The sequence below is a fragment of the Lethenteron reissneri genome, chromosome 32 (genome assembly GCF_015708825.2).
Source record: "Lethenteron reissneri isolate LAM-NWPU_2019-01 chromosome 32, ASM1570882v1, whole genome shotgun sequence".
Classification (NCBI taxonomy): Eukaryota; Metazoa; Chordata; class Hyperoartia; order Petromyzontiformes; family Petromyzontidae; genus Lethenteron; species Lethenteron reissneri.
In genome coordinates, this window is record NC_083810.1 from 11,959,382 (window position 1) to 11,982,812 (window position 23,431).

General features: G+C 39.8%; 1 protein-coding gene across 5 annotated transcripts; it reads left to right on the forward strand.

Annotated features, from left to right (window-relative positions):
* Window positions 1–578: 578 nt before the first annotated feature.
* PCM1 (pericentriolar material 1) lies at window positions 579–21,720 on the forward strand. Of its 5 annotated transcripts, none has more exons than XM_061564009.1 (40): window positions 580–926; window positions 2,881–3,009; window positions 3,567–3,845; window positions 4,274–4,777; window positions 4,943–5,065; window positions 5,379–5,564; window positions 5,823–5,997; window positions 6,107–6,216; window positions 7,349–7,586; window positions 7,931–8,201; window positions 8,584–8,769; window positions 8,849–8,991; window positions 9,451–9,752; window positions 9,855–9,988; window positions 10,206–10,335; window positions 11,458–11,598; window positions 11,910–12,094; window positions 12,256–12,519; window positions 12,717–12,939; window positions 13,357–13,502; window positions 13,600–13,784; window positions 13,968–14,145; window positions 14,382–14,511; window positions 14,667–14,853; window positions 15,004–15,159; window positions 15,289–15,461; window positions 15,731–15,847; window positions 16,042–16,177; window positions 16,405–16,527; window positions 16,728–16,858; window positions 17,052–17,186; window positions 17,286–17,510; window positions 18,286–18,366; window positions 18,473–18,635; window positions 19,298–19,449; window positions 19,676–19,763; window positions 19,868–20,067; window positions 20,466–20,567; window positions 20,831–20,951; window positions 21,171–21,720. In XM_061564009.1, exons 2-40 carry the CDS (start codon window positions 2,893–2,895, stop codon window positions 21,194–21,196), a joined length of 6,666 nt encoding a protein of 2,221 aa, XP_061419993.1. In that variant the 5' UTR covers window positions 580–926; window positions 2,881–2,892; the 3' UTR covers window positions 21,197–21,720. The 5 variants fall into 5 exon arrangements, with proteins under 5 accessions (XP_061419994.1, XP_061419993.1, XP_061419991.1 ...); XM_061564007.1 differs by having other exon boundaries at window positions 581–930; window positions 20,463–20,567; XM_061564006.1 differs by having other exon boundaries at window positions 581–926; window positions 20,463–20,567.
* Window positions 21,721–23,431: the final 1,711 nt, after the last annotated feature.

Sequence of the window (23,431 nt, forward strand, 5' to 3'; positions counted from 1 at the left end):
CTGCCGTGGATTTTTGTTTTAACCGCCAATCTATTCATGTTAAGCAATTTAAATAAACCACAAGCTGGCCCCCATTCCACTTTGACCCAACAACTTTTTGGTGGCAAACCTCCCGTTGTCAAACCTTTAATGAACACAAAATAGATGCTGTATTTACAGCATGTAATTTTTGTCAAAAAAAATACAATTCCTTACAAATGCTGCCGTGGATTTTTGTTTTTAACCGCCAATCTATTCATGTTAAGCAAATTAAATAAACCACCAGCTGGCCCCCATTCCAATCTCGACCCAACAACTTTTTGGTGGCAAAACTCCCGTTGTCAACCCTTTAATGAACACAAAATAGATGCTGTATTTACAGCATGTAATTTTTGTCAAAAAAAAATACAATTCCTTACAAATGCTGCCGTGGATTTTTTTTTTAACCGCCAATCTATTCATGTTAAGCAATTTAAATAAACCACCAGCTGGCCCCCGTTCCAACCTCAAACCAACAACTTTTGGTGGCAAAACTCCCGCCACGAGGGCCCTCTCGCTCACTCCCGGTCGTTTGTGTCACTCCGACCCCGAGAAATAGTGCGCACTTTAAACAAAGATTATCTTCTCGAAACCCAGAATTTCATTCGCCCGTCGCCGACCCTGAGAAAAATGCGAATTTCACCTTCTTATTGAGATGGGTGAATAGTTTTATAAGTGTGCGAATTGTGAGGTTTATAGCTGGTTACCATGTAAACAATGTCTCAATGCGCGCTACGAACAATATGGCGGCCGCGTGCTTGGTGTTGGTAACCGAGAGCTGAAGCCGCGACCTCTTTGTTGTGAGGAGGAAGCTCGTCTTCGTTGTCAAACTTAGTTTATTTTTATCGGTGCGATAAAAAGAAGGTTGAATTATATCTCGTAGACTTTTGGAGCCCGTCGTGCATTCGGTGGGTAAGCATTGTGAGAATGTGTGCGACCGTCTTTTTAAAAAACGTGTCACCCGGGCCTAGTTTGCCCAGTCCAGCTACTTTGTGTTTTACTTCTCGTCGCTATATTTAGTTAACGATTCAAATTAACGTGAGTTTTAAAAGGTGATTATTAGCACAGTCATTGTCCGATATTGCTGCGTTGAGGTGATGTTGATTTCGTAGTTGCATTTGTGTCAATTTGCGTTTCTTCGTTGCTTAACTTTGAGAGTTGCTAATGCAAGGGGCGAGTTAATGCTGCTCCTGTTGTCATTTTACACTTGCACATGTCAACGTAATTATAAATGTTATTTCATTAAACTATCGACAGCATTGTTCAAGTTGTGTAAGACAACCCTATTTGGATGGGCGTAGATTAATGCAATGCATGTCACGCTTAAGGGCTACATTGTTATAGCAGTGCTGCATTGTATAACTTAATTGCTTTGAATTTTATAAATGTTTATTTTTTTATTAATATTGTACAACATTCCTTTTATTTCAAAGTTATTGTAAAACGTGTCATTTGACTGTCATCGTGGCTAAATGTACTTAAACCACTTTTACCTTTGTTCGCCTCAGTATAGTACCGCATTGTGCATACTTGTGCACGCCACATGTCACAACAGATTTAAGTTTGTTAATTAAATGTGTTATTTAGTTTAGTTCGCTCCGACAGTGCATAATTGTACACGGTAATAATGTTTGGCGCCACTGTAATTGGAGAAGCGGGTTGTGGTGAAATCAGAGCAGATTCTTTGTGATCGTGATTGCTTCAATAGTTCATCACTACATCGCTGTGTCCGTGCTTGTCAAGTGATGTGTGGCCTCAGTTTTGTTTAACTTTTGTTCGGATTTATAAATAAAACCTGAACGGGAACGCTTATAGCCGCTAAATACGCCGCTCGTTGTATGCAACTTTGGTGGCGTTCCTTTGTTAATTCAAATTGCGGCTTCATTTACATTTTTTTCTCTCTCGTAAATGTTTTTTTCTTCTCCCCCTCTTGGTTCAAAATACGTCGAACTCTTGCAAAACAAGGGTCACCCCACGACTTTTAGATCCCGAATCTAGGTCATATATTTCGGTGTTCACTTTGGCTCTTGCTGTTGGGACGTGTTTGGGATAAGGCAGTACTTGCCATGGCAACGGCATGAGCTTCTAAAGACGCTTTGCGTACATGCCGCACGCCCTCTGTTTCAACATCCTATAGGACGCTTTTGACTTGCAAAGTTGCCGGCCCCACATTTGCCCTGGAGAGATCAGTGAAAGTAAAGTTCTCACCTCAGAATATACTTACCCTACAGTGACATGATACGTACGAATTGTGTTTATGGCGCAGTGCGATGGCTTTCATGAAATAGAAATGAATTTAATTTTACCTGAAAGGTATTTTTTTCGCAGAAACACGATTGTTGGATAGCTTTATAAAACTTAATTTTCGGTTGGATTTTTAATACTTTTTCCATAGCTGTACTCTTCTAAATTGTAGTTGTATGTGATTTTAGTCTTACTTACTTTTTAAAACAGGTCGTCTTTGAAAGAGATGCATATTCTCATTGGGCATTTAAAGTATTATAAATGGCTTTTTTGTGGAACTACAGGTTCCAGATATTAGGACTGAAAGACATTTTGGAATTTTATTTTAGTTACTAATTTGTATTATCATAAATACACTTTTACGCCAATGGTAGCTGTGTGTTTCACTCATAAAATATTTTCCAATTTGACTTGCACAAAGACAGTACAGTATCCAATTTTATAGTCAATTTAACAGCACAAAGATTATCACAGCTTGACTCTCAAATTGTAGGCGTTAACATCCTCAGACGTCCCTCGGACTCACTTGACTCTGCTGCCAAACTAATTATACACACTGAATATAATTTAGTTGGTAATGCTTACATAACTAACATGCCCTTTTGTTTTGATGCTCAGGTGCTTGGCATAATGGCTTCTGGAGGACTACCTCCTTTTGACGACGATGATGATGATGATACAGGTGAACCCGACATGCTGGGCTGGGCAGCTGGTGCTGGGAGCCTGGAGGACAGACTTAACAACTGGGTTTGTAATGCACTATCAACAATAATGGCATACAATAGGGAATCCATAAGATTAAATTAAAGGCATTTTAAAATAGTTATTAAAGATTTAGTTTGAAATCAAAAAGGTGTTTGTCGCTAAATATCTCACACTTTCGATTCGGATTTGTTTTATGTATTCTGCTTGATAGTTAAATATGTAGTTCCTTTGTTTTATATCAAATGAGCATTTATGGCAAAAAATATTTGAGATGTAATGAGTATTTACTGTTACCATGGAAATTCAGCACAAAGAGATGTGTACCAAAGACGCTGATTGCACTTGGGCAACATTTATATATATATTCTCGAGAACATTGTGTACTTTTGAACATAAAGTGATGAAAATTGATGTCTTGTCCTTTAATTTCACCAGAAAAAATGAGTTTTGACACCATGACTGCGAAAATGAAAGATAGTTTAAAAGGCTGTGCATTGATGGATAATGTGTCATGAGCTAAATCCTATTTGGGTTAATTTGACATCCTTTCAAAGGGCTGGCACACTAAATCTAAGCAATCAAATCGGTCTCTTTCATAGGACTGGTTTTCCAGATCTAAACAAGCAAATCGGTCTTTGGAGAAGAATAAGAGGTCTTCTAGTGGCTCATCGAAAGAAAAGTCAAGGGACCGGGAGAGTGAGAGGGAGCAAGACTGCACTGTGAACGGGCGCTCACCTGGTGGCTCAGATGGGGAGCGCAGGAGAACCAAGACTCCTCATACCTATCCCCGCACTAAATTTACCCCACACACCCCCCTCAGCGAACGTATGGAAATGGAGAATTTAAAGCAGCGCATAAACTTCAGTGATGTTGATGAGGTTCGCAGTTCACTTGTTCATTTCAATAGCTCTCCTATATGCTTGTTTAGTTGAACAAAAATCGAAGGCATTTTGTCCTAGCCTGTGATTGATTAGTAAAATAACATGTTTCCTGTAGGTGCATATGCATTATTCTGAATTACCTTGACATGACACTAATATTACATTGATATTTTAATCTTTGAATATATAAAAGCAGGCCATTGTTTTGAGTTGCACCAAACATTTTGTTCTGTATAAAATTATTGTATGTATTCTGTTCCATAGATATGACTTGCAGAAAACATTTGGAATTTTTCTAGTAGGGCTTTATGCTGCTAAAATGTACAAGTACTATTAAATGTTAATTAAAAAAAACTGCATTGGGTGACTAATTATAATTATGAAATGTGATTATTGTATTATGCAATTTCCAATCGATCTTTCAGCGAAGCATTGGCAGTGATTCTCAAGGCCGGGCTACAGCTGCAAACAACCAGCGTCAGCCGACAGAGAGCCGCAAACCCTTCCGATTCTTGCAGCAGCAAGTGAGCACCACGTCGGTGGGTGGGGGCAGCCGTGGTGGCCGAGAGGCTTGCTCCACTTCATCCGAGCCTTCCCTTTTGGGACCCTTCGAGCCTTTGCACTCCACCACCACCACCAGCCGCTCTATATCCGCCGGTGCAATAAGCCGCAGTACCACGTCCAGCACAGGCCGTGTTCCACTTTCTGAGTTTGTACAGCTCGAAGAAGGAGCAGGTGTGATGCCAGAAAGTAGCCAGCTGGTGAGCTCACTGATGCAGATTCGAGACAACATTAAGAAGGCCACATCCGTGCGGGATGATCTGTTAGAGAAAAACGAGCGTTCGGCTAAAGTGGATCGCTTGACACGCTTGATTTCTCACTTAAAGGAGCAGGAAAAATCCTACATGAGATTGCTCCGAAGAATGCTGGTAAGCGGATCAACATCTAAATCATTGTTTCATTTTTTATAAGTCTTATATAACAACCTAGTTTACAGGGTAACAATACATCTGAAAGGCTAGGTTAAATATACAACTAACATCAGAATTGGAATAAAAGAGGAAAATAAGTTAATATTCACGCTGCTCTTGCAGAATGATGGAGAAGAATCAAATGGAGACTTTGCTGCGGAGTCATTCTCACTCGGAGGTAGCGCATCTTTAAATGTCGATGTCCAGTCCTTGGCATCTGAACGCTCAGAACGTTCAGAATCTACGGTAAGAAAGGTTATTTTTTTTATTCGATTGCATCACCAATAATATTGTTTGATATAAAGTGCATAGAGATGTATTGAGTTGTTAGTTTCCTTTGTTCACCATAGATTGCAGAATGTAAATCTCTTGAGCTCAGTGGGGGTCGGCGTAGCCATGGCAGCGTACTTTACTATGTGACCCATCTGTGTACTTGGAGTTTACAAAAATACATTCTTGTTACCTATTCTGACAAAGCATGCTTTGGTTATAATAAAAGTTTACTAAATGTGTCGATGGAATTTGTCTTTTGATTTGGTAATACATTTGCTGTTTTAAGGGAACGTCTCAGTCAACAAGACGTCGCCCACGTATTGAGGACAAGCTTGGTGCAACAGTGTCCGATGAGCAGATGTCAGACACTACAGTTACACCACTGAAGCCTGTGAGGGCACAGGGTGCACCGGGGAAAAGCTGGTCTCGGGAGCCTTCAGTCAATGGAGTGGGCCGTAGCACTGAACATGAGGTAAAAAATTATCAACACTTGTCATGCAATTATATTTTCTCACCTTTCTTGACTGAATTTAACAAAAAAAGTGTATAGTTTGTATAAGGGCTTCATGATTATTAGTTTAACAGTTTTGCAGAATATACACTTGCCTGTCATACCATTTTATAGACAAAACAGCTGCAGTCTCTTCAAACACTTTAACCTCATTTCTATTTTAATAGTGTCTGTTAAAATGTTGGAATGAATGCTCTCTGCTATGTTTTGGCCTCTCAGACAAGTGGAGAGCAAGAGTTGAAGGAGGAACTGGAAAGCCTCCAGAAACAACGTGATTTACTAACTAAAATGTTGCAGCAACAGGAGCAGCTGAAACTGCTGGAGGGACGGCAGGCCACACTGCTAGCAATACAGCACAGAGCCGAGCAGGCATTGACTGGCATGGATGACTCATGTAAGTTCAATTCGATTGTAGCCTGTTCATAATCTCTAAACGTTATGTACAGCATAAATTGGAAACAGATGTCAGTGTTAATGTTTTCTTACTTTGGCTTTGATTTCAGTTGTCACAGAAGCAACTGGCAGCATGTCTGGCACAAGCTTGACCTCTGAGCTGCATGATGAGCTGTCAGAGTTGATGCAGAAGTTTAACAACTGCCAGCCAGGCACAAAGGTATTTGGACTGAATTAAAACAACTGTATTACATCATGGGACCTCGTTTGCCAGTACCAAAATATACTAATAGGGTTTTTCCACTTTTTTCTGGCAACAAAACTGACACCTTTTGCAAGAAATCATGCTTACATTAACCACAATACTTGCAGTCAAATGCAAACAAAAAACAATACTCTGATAATTTATGCATTGTCTTTGAAACTGATTGGTCCACACCAGAGACAGCTTTCTTTAGAGCCTAATCTCATATGGTGTTCGACCAGATGACGCCAAAGGCGCACAGTTCAAAGACAATGCACTACCAGAGTAATGAGAGCTTGGGGTGAGCAGCTACATCATGGGACCTCCTTTGCCAGTACCAAAATATACTAATAGGGTTTTTTCCATTTTTTCTGGCAACAAAACTGACACCTTTTGCAAGGAATCATGCTTACATTAACCACAATACTTGCAGTCAAATTGCATTTGACTGCAAGTATTGTCGAACACCATATGAGACTAGGCTCTAAAGAAAGCTGTCTTTAGTGTGGACCAATCAGTTTCAAAGACAATGCATAAATTATCATAGTATTGTTTTTTTGCATTTGACTGCAAGTATTGTGGTTAATGTAAGCATGATTTCTTGCAAAAGGTGTCAGTTTTGTTGCCAGAAAAAAGGGGGAAAACCCTATTAACTGTATTACAGTATTTGTTTTATCAAACTCTCAATATCATCTTCAGTTATCTTGTAATCTGACAGAACTGCGTGTGTTGGTAATCCTGTTTATTTTTTTTTAAAGATAGTTTATATTTTGTGTCTGTATACACAGGCTGTTTCCCAGACTGGTATGAGTTTGAGAGGTTCTTTTTGGAGTAACTTACCTGAGCGGTGTTGTGGATGGTGTTGTAACGTAATTGCAGTGTGACTGCTGTACTTTTTTAATACAAGACTAAACAGCATATATTTTGTATAAGTTGTTTGGATCACTCCAGTGACACCTCTAGAGCATGCAGTGATTGTGCTACAGAAAGTTACTTTAAAAGTCGGAACAGCGTGTGACACAGCCTAAGTACGTGGTTACAAAGTAAGATGTATTTGGTTTTTTTGGTTGTGCCTTATTAACTTCAATTATATTAAAACATTTCAAAGCAGCAATCATCACAAGCCTGCCCGAACAACCGCCGCACGGTGGCCTCAAGTGGGCCGGACACGCTGTCGTTGGCGCAGGAGGTGAGCCAGGCACGCCGGGATACTGCAGAGTCTCAGCAGCTATCAGTCGAGCGGGCCGAGCTCACTGACAAACTGCAGGAGTTGCAGGACAAGAAGCTGCAGATGGACCGGCTGATGCAGGAGCTACGCTCACTTCAGGACCAGGAGCTCAACAACAGTAAGACATGCAAGGGCATAAGTAGTAGCAATAATTATGTATTCATAATTATTGCTACTACTTGGACTAGAAAACACATGTTTTTTTGTAATTAATGTGATATATGGGCCTAAGTGGTTTTAAGTGGTTTGCATTGCACCATGTAATCCAAAGACTTTGTAGGTTTTTATTGGATCTCTTTTGGAATTTCTAAATAAATGTTTGTACTTGCTACACAAGTATTTTTTCTACTATGTCATATATCGATATTTTATATTATTCAATGCTGCTTACACAGTGATGTATTAATCCTTACATAGGTATTTAATATGTAAAATAGAATTTGACAACATCTTGTCTTCCAGGTTCACTCGGAGGAGCAAGAAACACTGTGTCACATCGCTCTTCTCACCCTGCACTGCCGAGGCAAATCAGTGCTCCAGTCGGCGGAACGGTGCGGCAGCCTGCTCTCACTCGGCTTACCTCATGCTCCACCTTCGGTGCGACACACCATACGAACAGGGCGCCGGCAGCTTCGTTCAACGCTTCAGCCGCATCTTTCAATCCTCTGACTTCTACAGCCTCGGACAACGAAGGCAGCAACGATGAAAACTTCGATCACAGTGCAAAAATGCAGTACGTTTTTTTATTGTTATTACTATTATTATGCAGGTTATATAATATTTCAAATGTGAAAATGTATTAGATATTTGCAGTTTGTGTAAAGTTTTAATGCATTGATCTTATTAAATCCAATTGCAGGAATTGTTACAGCATTACTTTCCACTACCTGACTCCTAAAAAAATGGCTTTTAACATTACAATTTTGAGGTGGATTATAGCACCTTCAGAAACAATTACATCGCATATTGAATACAAATATATATTACTGTGATGCGTTTAACGTCTTCAGACAAGATACATGTGTGTGGGTTTTTTTAAACAAAAATACGATGTTCACTTCACATTTATTGACGGTAGCAATATCCATTGTTTGTACATTTAAAATTCACCATAGGCAACTAAAGGAAGTTCGCAAGCGTTTAAACCAACTGCGGGAACTGGTGAGCTATTATCAACAGGCCTCAGACAGCCTAACGGAGAGTATAAATGAGTTGAGAGATGAAGAGGAGGAGGAAGAAAATACTGAAAAGGCCTTCTTGCTTGATTCAGAGAAAGGACAAGAGATTACTCACAACCTTCGGTAAGTAATGTGTCTAAAAAATAAACATTTGAATTCGAAACTAGCGGAAAATGTATTAACAGTGTTTTTTCTGGTATAGGAGGCTGGGGCAGGACATCACACAGCAGACCGTAGCCAACAATATGTCAAGACCTCAACCGAGTCAGAGAGCCAACAATCAAGCAAGTCAAGCACAGCTCTCTATGCAGGGGAACAACATACGCCCCTCTGTCTCCACACAAGGTTACAAATCTTACATTTTGTCTTGAATTGTAAATAAGTATAACCAGTAAAAACAAAGTTTTTCACTATAAATCCTTTATATGCGTGGCGGCTAGAGTCCTCTCGTCCTCTGGCTTGAGATGGCTGCCACCTATGGGTCAGATGATTGCATTGCACCATTAAGCAATTGGTAATTAAATATAATATTTTTGTCCTAAAAAGTGTAAAATCTTGGAAAAAAAATTTCACGAACATTAATTGTCACGCACAACGAGTCTGTGTGGAAAATGTCAGCTCGATTGGATCACGGGAAGTGGGTTAAAAAACGACTGAAAGATTTGCACGGTCCTAAGCAAGCAAGCGAACTTAATATAAAGGATTTAAAAATGGTTCATATTTATCTAATTTATTTGACAATTGATATTCATGAAACATCGCAAAGCAGGTAATGTGTTAACTGATTATTAACATGTTTTATAGCCTCTGCGTATGATGAAGACAAGGACCGTGATGAAGTAGCTGATACAGATAATCCAGAGGAGGTGGAGGATATTGAAGAGACGGATTACCTGGATGCTGATAGTGTACAGAGTCAAAATGGTAGTATTGATGAAAATGAAGAGGATCGGGTCAGTGATGAGGACGAACATCGTCGTCATCATGAAAGCCAGCGTAGCAGCCTTGCTGAGAGTCAGGAAACGGAGATCTTGGAAAGAGCGCACAATTTTGATGCTTCGCAGGAGAGACTCAAGACTCTGCGTACAATAATTGCTACATTCCAGGTAATGCAATTGAGTATTTTATAAGGTTTGTTTGTACGTTCAAAAGCTAGTCTTTAGTCATTTACCTATAAGTCTGACGTTCTCAATGTTTGGTATGATTAGGAACATCCCGAAGCAATAGAAATGTCCGAAGAGATGGAAAGTCTATCTATTGGCGATCCTGCTCACAATGAGACACCCAACAACACCAGAGCCAATCCTACTACCCAAACAAGAAACCCCGGTGTGAATCCTAGGTAAGAAAGCAATGTTTTGTATGTCTGCTTCATGTTGTTGAATGAGTAACTCAACTTTGTGTCTGATCTTAACATATTGCTGCTTAAATTTAAATGAAACCAGCAATGACAAAACTGCCAAGGAGATGTCTTAATTTATCATGTAATGATGTCTATAAAGGCAATTACAAATTACATGCACTGCTAAATATTAATGCATGTCTCGCATATATCGTAGTGAGCAGTATTATAAATTCCGGTTGGAGCAACAACAGCTGGAACTCAGACAGCTGCAGAAAGATCGACAAAGGCTTTTGGATATTCAAGATCAGCTTGAGGAGCTTGGAAACAAATGCCCCGACTTACAGGTAATGAAACTGAAGGTATAATTAGGTTACAATGCCTGTCATAGCTTTACATTAGATTAAGCCTATTACCATAGTGTATGCACTTTATAAATCTTAAGTCTGAAAGCATCATATATGTAGCTGGATTGTCGCTCTTAAAAATGTTACTCTGACATTTCCCCATAATGATATTGCTTTAAAGTTAGAAAGTGTTGCAATTGTTTCTAAAATTAGTTTAAACATGTATCCATACAAATATTAATGTTGAGGGGTATCACAGTCTTTTTAAATCCTTTATATTAAGTTCGCTTGCTTGCTTGCGTGCTTGCTTGCTTGCGTGCTTGCTTGCTTACGACCGTGCAAACCTTTCAGTCGTTTTTTAATTTCCCGTGATCCAATCGAGCTGACATTTTCCACACAGACTCGTTGTGCCAGACAATTAATGTTCGTGAAAAAAAATTCCCAAAATTTTACACTTTTTAGGCAAAAAAAAATTATTTTACATATATTCAAATAGAACTCATTCATCGCTTTGGCTGAACGTCACAGTATAAGAGCCCAGAGCGTAACCCCTCCACAGGCCGTGGCGGAGTAGTGCAGTTGGTAACGCCCTCGCTTCCCATGCCAAAGGTCGCGGGATCGATCCCCGCGTCCTCCACAGGCGAATATATTTTTAAATCCTTTATATTAAGTTCGCTGCCACGCATATAAAGGATTTATAGTGAAAAACTTTGTTTTTACGGGTTATACGTATTAAATCCTTTATATTAAGTTCACTTGCTTGCGTGCTTGCTTGCTTATGACCGTGCAAATTTTTCGGTCGTTTCTTAACCCACTTCCCGTGATCCAATCGAGTTGACATTTTGCACACAGACTCGTTGTGCGTGACAATTAATTTTCGTGAAAAATTTTTTCAAAAATTTTACACTGTTTAGGGAAATTTTTTTAAAATATTTAATTACCAATTGCTTAATGCTGGCAGACAATCATATGACCCATAGGTTGCAGCCATCTCAAGCCAGAGGACGAGAGGACTCTAGCCGCCCGTTTCAAAGACCAATGTGGGCTGGGATGTGGCCCATTGAGCACGCAATTAAAGGATTTATAGTGAAAAACTTTGTTTTTACGGGTTAATTTTCCCAGGACTCGGTTGGTGGCGTTGTGAATCAGCTACCAAGTGCAGTACCGGGAGCATCCTCCACTCCAGCAATCTGCTTAGAGAGTGGCGCCCGACCTCGTGACAAAAACTCTCTTTCATCATCGAGGTCACCAGTTGACACGCAGGTAAAACAAAAATTGCATTGTCGAAATAAATGTTTTCTCAACTGACAAAGAATATATTCTTTGGGTCTTTTGCTAAAGTCACACAGATATAACAATAAAATAATAAGAATGAAAATGAAGTGAATAAAACTAGTATTTTAATCATTTATTATTATAGAAAATATATATAGTTATTATTTTATTATATATCTTTTCAATTTATTTTCATATTTATTTTATTCTGCTATCTACGTAAATTTACCGAAAGACCCAAAGAAAGCCAATAATTGACAATATACTTTTCAAAATGATAAACATACCTGTGTCCACAGCTTTGGTCAGAGATCCGCAGACACCAGATTCTGCGGGAAGAGCTGAGACAGCGCCGGAAGCAGTTGGAATCTATGATGACGATGCAACAAAGTGATCAGCAGGAAAAAGATGAGGCGAGCTCAGAACCTATCGCATCAGAATGTTCTGATACGCAAGCTTCCTACAGACTCAGTCGTACTGAGAGGTATACTGTTGTCATCTTTCAGCTTATGATTGAAATTTCACTTGTCGCAATTTTTTCCGATCAATGGCAAACATTTACAATAAACATGCAGCCGTATTGGTTATACTCATTAAACTACATCTCTTGCTGCAGATGTTCTAAGATTGTCTTGTAATTGGCAGGACAATGGCGACATGGGGAGGCTCTACACAGTACACAATTGATGATGACGATGAAGACAACGATGACGACGATGATGACGATGATGACGATGATGATGCTGCCGCTGAAGAAGAGCTTCAGAATTCCAAGTTCTGTAAAGTTGATGGAGATGAAGAGGATGATGAGGAGGTGGCACCAGATGAGAAACCGCTGGATGTGTTTGCTGCAGACTCCGGCCTCAGTCCACTTCATGAGTTGTCACAGCATAGCGAGTGCCGTCGGAGGTATTTACATTTTAAAGCCTACATAACTCATTCATAACTACTAGTTTATATAAAGGTTTTTTCAATATATATTTTCAATTTTACTGTGGCATGTATATTCTTGAGTGTGTAAACCCATTGTCTGAATTATATAAAACATGAATAGATAACGTCATATTCTAAGTATGACTGACGTTGCCTTTATATTTTCTTATCAGATGGGAGAGGAGCCTGCGGAACATAAGCTCGGATGGAATTAGCCCGAGTTCCCAGACTCGACGGCAGGAGAACATGAGCCACCAGCGGCAGGAGAACAGCCAATGGGCGTCTGAGTTGTCTTTCAATGAGGAGAAACAGCAGTGGCAAGGCCAGATGGACATGTTGCGCAGCCAGCTTGAGTTCAGCACATCCATGTGTCAGACTCTTCTCCAGGACCAACAGGTTTGAAACTTTGAGAAAAAGTTGCAAACACAAACAGGGGAAGTAATAGTCAAAAACAAGTGGACATTTTTGTAAGGCCTATCAACAAGCACTGGGAAAGCAACATAGTATGTCAGTTAAAGTAATGTTATGGCTTGTTTATCGAAGAGTTGCATTAAGTGTTGTTAAATGCAAAATGTGATTGCCTCCTGTATTTTATCTTGGCGTAACAAGCTATATTGGACTAATGCGGCAAAGTTGTACATTACAATTTTATGCAAATTGTCATAAAAAGGATTGTTAGTGAGTAGTCTAATTCCTGGTTGTTAAACCACAGAACCATGCATTGTCATCTATTTTGTGCTCTGTTTATATTGCTTGGTTTATTGAATGCAGTAAAATACTTGTTCACTGACCTTTTTGTTGTTTCAAAAACAGACTCTCTCCTACCTGCTGCAAAGTGCTCTGACAGGCCAGTACAGCACACTGCCGCAGACTGTGGGAAATCCTCAGGTCCACTTCATTATGCAGCAGCTCACAACGTGCTATTCACAGCTGGCTGCCCAGCAAAGCAACGTGCAAAGGTATTATTGAATTATGTCATGCACGGTCCACTAGATTGGAGTTAATTTATAACAAGTTCACATGTCACGATTTATTACTTTTATGGACATATTGCAGGCTGCAGACAATGTTGAATGAAACGATGCAACAGCAGCCGGGACTAAGAGGAGAGCAGCGGGCCGCCTCTGAGGTTCCCTCTGCCACAAGTCCTCGCCGAGACGCCCCCCTTGCATCCTTTGGCTGCCCTCAAAGCACTGGCCTTCATAGCAATAGCTTCTCCAACTATCACGCTGCTGTGCCCAGTAAGTAACTGGGTGAGAGAAGGGTAACCTAGACAGTATTTAACCTAATGCTCAATTTTACAAACAGAAGTTTACTTATGTGCATCCTTTATGTTATTTGTGACTTAGGTTTATTTTTATTTTAAAGAAGTATATGTACATATAAAAGCCGGTCTTTAATCTCACTTATGTATTTTTTTACAGGATTTAACATGCAGCCAGTCTATCCTCTAGCCATGAACATCCCAACAGCAGCAGCATTTGGATTTGGCCGACCTAACATGCCAAATAATGGGAATGAGCTTGACCTCTCCCTGCGGTCAGAGTACCTTCCTTTTCCACAGCTATTTGAGAGCACAGCAGTGAGCAAAAAGGACACAAGGTACAGTATTACCTTATGATATAAATATATATTACATTACACTTAATCGGGGGTAACATTAATCTTTTTAGGTTGAAGGGCCTATAAATATTTAATGTTTCACTTACGAGTTCTTATATTAACTACACTTATATCATTTGATCGAGGTTTGCTGTGAATTTTCAAGGATTCATCCATTTTAAAACACCATAACGCTGGTATTTAAGCTTGAAACATGCTTTTTTGTTTGTAAACAGAGAACATGGCAAGGCGTCTAGAAATCCGAACAAGTCTACAGATGAATTGGATACTCCAGGAGATGTTGACGGACGTGCCTCAGCGAATGATACATTGGATAAACAAAAGAAAATCTCCAAACAGAATATGGTAAGATTTTTAAATATGCCTGAACTGAATTCTAAAAATGATTAAATAAAATGCTAATAAAACTTTGAGTATACAGTAAACAAGCCTCTAAACACTCTTATCTCAGAGTAACAAACATGTCTAAATGACATTTCAACTTTTTTTTTTCTTGGCAGGAGAGAGGTGGAAGACCCTCAGATGAAATGTCCATGGGAAGTATGAGTAGCTTGCTTGACCCTCGAGATCCTAGCACTATTACAAAGACATTTCGCTCTCAAAAATCAAAAGCCCAGGCCAGCCTGGCCTCCAGAGACAAGACACCTGTTGGCAGGGGCAGGAAGAGGAAAATCCCGATTGTGAAAGGTATATGTGAATAACAATTGCACTTACCTAATAAGCACTGTTGCACCTATACCACATGCTAGGGTGGTCATCTTAATAGATTTATATTAAACTACGTTTTATTGCGATGAACAGAAATGCAATGGGGTTTTTGTACGACATGTTTTTCAGGCAAGAGTGCTGATGTTTCCATCGCCAGTGGCACAGCAGTTGCTGCTCATGGCAACAGCGACCAACTGCAAACAGAACAAGTGGATGATGCCACAATGCAGGGGGGTTCATTAGCTGCATCTTCCTGCAAACAACAGCAGGATGATGTCTCTTCTGGTAAGACTTAACCACAACACAGAACATCCTGTTAAGGATATTTTTACTCTGAGCATTGAAACCATCAACATGCCATTGTCTAAAATTGCAAATAGTAACATAAATGATTGCAATTTTTTTGTTATGCAGAACCTGGCAGTGAGTTCTCCATGTTTGAAGCCTTGCGTGACACAATATATTCAGAGGTAGCAACGCTCATCTCTCAAAATGAAAATCGTCCACACTTCCTCATAGAACTTTTCCACGAACTTCAGATGCTTAACTCTGACTACCTTCGTCAACGAGCTCTCTATTTACTCCAGGTAACTATCCACCACACTTTCCTCATACCAGTAGGTAGCATGTATGTTGAACTTATTTCACACCGTGTGTAGCCCAACTGCGCTAATGGGAGGTGTGGGCTTAGAATCGTATTAGATTAAAGGTAGTAACAGGAATGGTGAATTTTAACTAAATGTTTAATTACATTTTTAAAAAATCACGTGTTCACATGTGGGGGGTTTGGTTTTGTACATTTTTATTAAATGACATTTTGAAAGATTCTTTATTGTTTGGTCAATATCTTCAACAGGATACTGTGACACGACATTTGACAGAGCAGGGTGCAAAGGAGAAGCGAGGGCCAGTGTGGAGAGCCTCTAACTCGGAGCTCACGCCCAGCGACAGCTTGGCCACCAGCGATGATGAGGTCGGCATCTTTTGACCAAATGGATGTACATATAATCGGGCACTCTTGTTTTGCCTGAAATAAAATGACAATGAATAAAATTACAATGAAAACGCTTGTAAATTTTTATCGTGTAATATTTGTGTAAATTGCAATGGTAAGTTCACGTGATAAGCTTCACTGCTTTAACACATGCTGTAATTGGGCACTTACAGGAACAAGTGGGTGGTGCTCAAGCTAAAAGGCACTCATACAGTGGAATGACAACACTGAAGCCAGAAAGGGTAGAATTGAATGAAAACACGAGTACAAATTCTTCATGCCCAGATCCTTTTGCAAACGATGAACTAGGTAAGCAAAGTAAAAGCCCTCTGCTGACAACGATTTCTACTTGTTTTTGCATCATAGCACATGTTTTATGAGGTATGCCTCTTAATGTTGGAATGGCAATGGTATGCTCTTTTTTTGCTTTATTTCTTTGCCCCTGATTTGTCTCACTGCTTTTACAATCAAGTCTTAACATGCCAAATGTATGTCCTGTGTGGTGTGGGCTGTGTCATAATCTTTCTGCTCTGTAGGCAGCACAGTGATCCATATAGAAAAGGCATTGGCCAAAATGAAAGAGTTGAAGCACTTGAAAGAGAAGTCTGAGGTTGATCAGACCAACAGCTTGGAGGAAGGGGCTGTGGGTAACTCTAAAGGTAGAGCTGTCATGTTAACATCTCACTCTGCTGTTCCTCAACCCCTTCGCCAACATCTATTTTTAGACATTTAACCATTCTCAGCTTGCATGCGCTCAATCATGACTAAAACACTGCAAGGCTACAGCATATTTATGTTAAGCAACATAAAACATCCCTATAATTGTGTTTCACCTTTGTCTGCTCCACATTCGGCACAGGGCACATGGATAATGGCTCTGCACGGGATGAGAGTGACAGTGAGTCGGATGTCCCGTGTCCCCGTGTCGACACCCAGCAAGTGGACAGGCAGATAAAAAACATAATGACTGAAGTTATTCCATATCTTAAGGTATCGTGGTGTTTTGTGTGGTCACAATTGAAGTGTGGTATATCTATTTGTTGCTTTATATAATACACTGCTGTGTTTAAATTTATGGATGACCAACGTTTAGCATCACTAACATTGTGTTAAACATGGTTTAAATGTGGATATGAATTTGTCATGATAATTTACTAACTTTTGAATTAGTCATTACCACCAGGAGCATATGGATGATATTTGCTCACCCCAACTTCTAACCTACATTCGCCGCATGGTACTGAGCCTAACACAACAGAAAGATGAGAGCAAAGAGTTTGTGCGCTTCTTTCACAAACAGCTTGGGTCTGTGCTGCAGGTAAACCAAACGGCTGAAGATAGCATTTTCATTTGGTTAAAAAAATACTAAGTTTACACCCTGCCTCTACATATTCTTAATTATGTGTTTGATCTCTAGGAATCTTTGAATAAGTTCCATGGGCGTCGTCTCAAAGACTGCGGCGAAGACCTTCTCGTTGAGATCTCGGAGATCCTCTTCAATGAGTTGTCCTTTTTCCGACTCATGGAAGACCTGGATAGCAGCAGCAGGGTGGGGGGTATGCCATCGGCAAACTGCCTGCAACAGCGCAGGCGGGCCAACCCTCCACCACGCTGGGAGGTCTCACATGGGGCCTGCAAGCAGGTTTGCCATGTTTGCAAAAAGCACATCTTGTGATATTTCGCGATTTGTTTTTTGCTATATTGGAGGAAAATGTTACTCCATTCTAATGAGTTGGTGGTTCAGGTAGCGTTGATCTCTTGTTAATAGCCCTGGGCACGTGGTGAAAATATTACTATGTGGTAATGTATATTCATTGTACAACCACTGTTTATGTTCCCGAAAGTGGTACTTATTTGATTAACCCTGGAGATATGAACCACTGAATCGGCACCCGCCGATGTAACTCACATCCTTCAGTTTGCGAAACATGCTTTTACAACTCGCAACCAGCCAGCTACTCTAGAGGTAGCACGGTAAATATCCTCGGAAAGAGTTGCATAATAAGGTCTACAGATGTACATATTACATGTTACATTCATTATAATCGACCAATTACATGTTCATAATATAGGTTTTTGGGTCGGATCGCGTTATCTATAAATGTGTCGTAACCCTCCACCACCCGACACGGCCAAATAGTAAAAATAATTAACTTCTTTAGCCCACCGGTGTGTTGAAGAGAGAATCAACAGCATTTTAAAATTTGAGTACGACGTTTCGCTGGTAATTACAATCTGCTTCATCGGGCAAGAATGGTAAAGCTCTCCTGTTGCTCCCAGTCTTAAATAGAGCAGCAGCCGGGTGACGTCATCATTATGACATGTTATAATAGGCCATATCTTACTTTGATAGTATACTTGAATTTTTGTTAAAGATAAATGTGCTGTAATAAAAATGCTTTTTCTTTGCTTAACAGGGACCAGAAACTAGTGGAGAGCATAAGGAATATAGCAATGGATCCAATTCTGAAGGACCTGCCACTAAGGATGAGCAAACGGTAATTCATTCTTAGGCATTTGGTTGTACATGTCTTGCATTATATGTGTGATTTAAATTGAGCTTGAAAGTTAAGAAAAATGTCCTGTCCTTGGTTTTCTATGTAGAATAAAGATGCTGCTCGTTCGGTGATGACTATCGATGCAACTGAAGAAGAAGACCTGGGGAAATCTAGAGATGATGACTTGGCTATGGAATGCCAACTCTCATGTAAGGATGATGAAGATGAAGGGGAAAATGAAGATGCCCCACCCAGGCATACCTTTTACAGTAAGATATTATTTTTGTTACCACAATATAACCATTTTAAGATAGCTTATCAACTCTACTAAATTTCGATTTAAAGCTTTCGTGACTGCAGGGATTCATCTTCTTGGTTTTTTTCGGTAAAGTCACGTAGAAGGGAAGTAATAAAATAATAAAAATAAAACATAATAAAATAATTCTCACGACGTTTCGGCTACAACGCAAGCAGCCGTCTTCAGGTGAAAAATGAGACACTGCCAAGCTAGGAGCTTATATATAAGCTGAGTTGGAGGTGGAAGAAGAGCGCCTCAAAGTCATATTATGCCCATTCATAATGCATGGGCATAATATGACTTTGAAACCCCTCCCGCCCACCTCCTACGCATTTCCCATGAATATGCTAAATTTCTCTTGATATGCACATTCTTTTGTTAAGGCGCTCTTCTTCCACCTCCAACTCAGCTTATATATAAGCTCCTAGCTTGGCAGTGTCTCATTTTTCACCTGAAGATGGCTGCTTGCGTTGTAGCCGAAACGTCGTGAGAATTATTTTATTGTTTTATTTTTATTATTTTATTACTTCCCTTCTACGTGACTTTACTCAAAAAACCAAGAAGATGAACTCTACTAAATATAAGTAGCATCTTAAAAATGTATTTTATAACTATTCTGATTATCTGCTTAAGGTTTGTCACAAGCAGAGACACTACCCCTGACTAACTATGGGAGCGGGGAGGATGAGGAGGTGGAGGACGAACACGAATTTGACACAGCAAGACTAGACGTTCCCACTTCCCTGCAAGCATCTGGTGGAGTTGCAGATGATGAACCAGAACAGGTGTGTGAAGCGGTGCCTCCCAATGCAATGTTGATAAATGCATGGGGAATGACTATGGAATTTCCAAAAGAACACATCACGTACAAAATGGCATCGTAAGCAAATTCATCGTTTATTTTCACGTGGAGTGCTAAACATGAGATTTGTTTCGGCTTCTTTTCTTTGGGATATTTATATAGTACAACTTAACGTGAATCATTGAATCCAATAATATTTACATTTGCAGATTGAGCCCATAACTGAAGGAAGTCAAGCCAAAGCTTCTCGTGTTTCTTCTCCTAAAGCTCAATTCAGAGCACAAATTATCATCGTTGGTAAGTTGAATGCTTTCAAAGTTATTTGGCCCATGTACCACTTTGACATTTCTTTGTGGACATTTTCAAATGTTAAAGTCTATTACATAAACATGTTTTTTCAGACCCGGTGGATTGCACCTTACCAGTGGCAAGTGAACCTTCGCACTTTGATGACCAACCAGGTGATTTTGGAAGCGGCAGAGAAAACACTGGTCATCATGACACCACCACCGCTGATGCAACTGGACAAGAGGATGGCTCCCAGCATTTGTCTGAACACAGCAGCCAAGACACCGAATCCCCCATTTTGGTCAACATCCCGGTGTGTTTCCCCACATAAAACTGCTTACAGTTGATAATATTCACCAGAATTATTTAAAAAATACATTAGATATTTTTTTTTAAGCCAAAGATTTTGTGTATACCTACCTAGGATGTTTATTCTGGGCTATGTGCATGAACGAGTCGTTGCTTTAAAATTGGTCAAGGAACGCTGTTGTTGCATTTAAATCTGCAGGAGTGACAGGATGATGGCAATAGAATGCTACAATGGAGCACCTTATTGCTAATTAAGCCCTTCTCATTAATGAAGTTATACATGCATGTCAGACACCCTGGCACACAACCTATGTACGTATTTATAGAATAATGCGTTCATTATTTGGGTTGCATTTTAACGAATAGGTTCATGGTTTTTTTCCTGTGTTCACTTTGCAGCAGCAGGGGTCGGCCTCAAGCTCAGGCAGCCTCAGTCAGAAATCTGATGAAGATGACTTTGTGCAGATTGAAGACATTCCTCCCAAACTTACCATTCTCTGCGAGGTACATTCTTTACTAGTTTATCGAAACTAACTGAAGTAGGCATGTAATGATTCACTCCCTTTGCAATTTCATGATTTGTTGATTCGAGGTAACGTTTTGTATTTTCTGACTCGTCTCATTCCATTAGCAGGAATAATACATTGGCACTTACACTATTTTCTGCGTGGATCTTAAGAATCAGTATTCTTTGAATAATTTAATGCTTAATGCCCTGTTTACATTAATTTCCTCATGTGAAGTTCAATCTGCTCTTTGTGACATAGGAGGAGCTAAGAAAGAAAATAGAAGAGGAGGAGAAGCAGAATGATATTGCTGATGCACTCTTGACAGCCGGACAGGGTGAGGGAGAGCTTGCTGGAGATGCGCAGGCAGTGAAAGAGCCAGGTATTGAACCTCCTATCGATTTTATTTCAAATCTATAGATGTTTTGAAGATGTGATAACATTTACATTCAAATAAATGCACAATTATGTGTGAGATAAATGAAGAGTTGTGTATTTTTGTTTATTCTAAATGCTAATTATATGTACATTACCTTAAATTATTAATAGTCATGAATCCTGACATGTAAACATTTTTATATTTCCCTGTTTTGTTTTACAGATTCAAACTCGCCGCGCAGTGGATGATTCTCGGTGGTGATTTAAGCACTGCAGAGAGCATGTTAACAAACACGTTAAAAGATTTGAAGTTTGTTCATGCAGATTGGTTTGTCATTCATAACGAACTAGTCATTAGCCACTTAAATTCTATGTAGTTGTGTTGCCTTTTGGCACCTGTTCTGTATGTATTGAAAGTTGAAAATACTTCATTTACGAAAAAACTGTTTTCGTTTGTTTTTTCAGGTTTAGCTGTCTTACCAATAAATTCTTTACACTTGATGACTCTAATCATATATAGCCGCACTGCCTTAATGAGTGCTAGTGTTACTGTATTAGTGTTGGAGTTGATGTGTGCTGTTTGAAGCTAAATCCAAATTTTAATGAGAGTTGCATTTGGAAAATTGACAAATTCGAAAAATTCCCTCTTAAAGTTATTGTGATTACCGTTGGTTCATAAGCATGCTGTAGAAATTACTCTTATTTCACTCTTCAGCACATTTGCTGCCCTTTGGATCTTGTATAATTACGTTTGAAATAAAGTGTTGCTTTATTTTGATGTTTCTTCTGCTTATTTGAACAATAAAGATCAATGTATGCAGGAGTTGATCGCGAAATGTGCATTACCCAAAGCGCAGTTGTGCTTTTCATATGTTAGGGGCATACTTCACACTCTTAGGTTTTTTCGGTAAAGTCATGTAGGTAAAATAATAAAAAATCATAATAAATGAAAATAACTAAATTAAATCACGACGTTTCGGAAGCAACACAAGTCCCCGTCTTCAGGTGGGACCGTCAGCCAAATTTACTGTAGCAAGTGAAGAGAAATCCAAGAGGCAAGATCTTAAATACTGGTTAAGGGGAGGGGGGAGGAGCTTATCTAAATGAGGCAGTTGGATTGGGAGGGTGGGGCGGGCTAGAAGGGAAGGTACAGCTGATACACCGCAAACACCGCAAGGATTACATCCGATGTTTGCTTCCAAAACCACAAAATAGCAGCACTGTTAAACGCTGAGGATGTCAACAACTCGGTAAAATAGACTAGTACCTGTCAAGATGGTACAAATATGCGTAGTTAAATCTTTTTTACATGGTTAATAACATCTTTCCAATGATTGCTCAGTTTGTACCCATCATCACGGTTGAAGTTATATCTATGTTTGTATATCTGGATGGCTTCATGAACAAATCTTTGATGGTAGCCAGAAGGTTTGCAGAGCACCTTGGTCTCGGAAAAGACAATATCATGAGAGCCCACACCATTGCAACAATGATCAGCAACGGCGGAAGAATCTTCATACTTCACACTTTCGCCATGGGTTTCACAGTTACGTGCACAAAAAAATCTAACACAAAATTGTAACTTTTCAATATTAAAATGTATTTTCAGTGATAGAAATTCTAAGTTAAAATATTTGCGACGGCGTCATCGCGCCCAGTGTCACGGGCTAGACATAGCCATCTCAGATCTGAGTAGAAGCAGCACAAGGAAGCGTACCAAGAAGCCCTGAAGTTACTCCTTATTAAGTAATTTTGTTCATAGTAATGTTAATTATTTCTTATTAGACTTATTAAGTCATTTTTGCAATGTAAAGTATTACATTTACAGTATCCCCTCATTATTCACGAACTTGCTAACCGTGAATATCGTCTGGAACTCTACACGACTGCATCAGAAGAGAGAAAGTGACGAGAGGAGAATGTGATGATATTTTTTAATAAGAAGATAGGCTTTCGTAGGCCAATATCTACTTAATTTGCTAAAAGAAGGTATACTGCGCATATGTATTTTGTAAATCCTGAGCTGAAATAATTGAAATCATACGTAATTTCATACTTTGGTATCGCACCCACATCCCCCTATAACATGTTGGTCTATAAGAAAACAGGCTCCATGCAGCGCAATTCAACTTGCGTTGAAGGATATCCCTGTAATTGCGTGAAAATTCATCTACATAAATAACTAGCTTTACTACCCGACTTTGCCCGGGACTTGGATTCACCACGCCTGGCCGCCTTTGTCTCCCCAGTGGCGATGTTCACACACTACACCAGTTACTCGTTTGAGGCTGAGCCGACCTAGGAGAGGCCTAGGACCGGTTCAAATAATCGCCACCGGTGGTGGCCGTGAGCGGGAATCGAACTCGGGTCGCCGGGTTCATAGCGCAGCGCGCAAACCACTACACTACCGCTCCCCCCACACACAGGTGCGTGCGTCCACTGGTCCACAGGTACACATACACGCGCTTGCTGCAGACACAACTT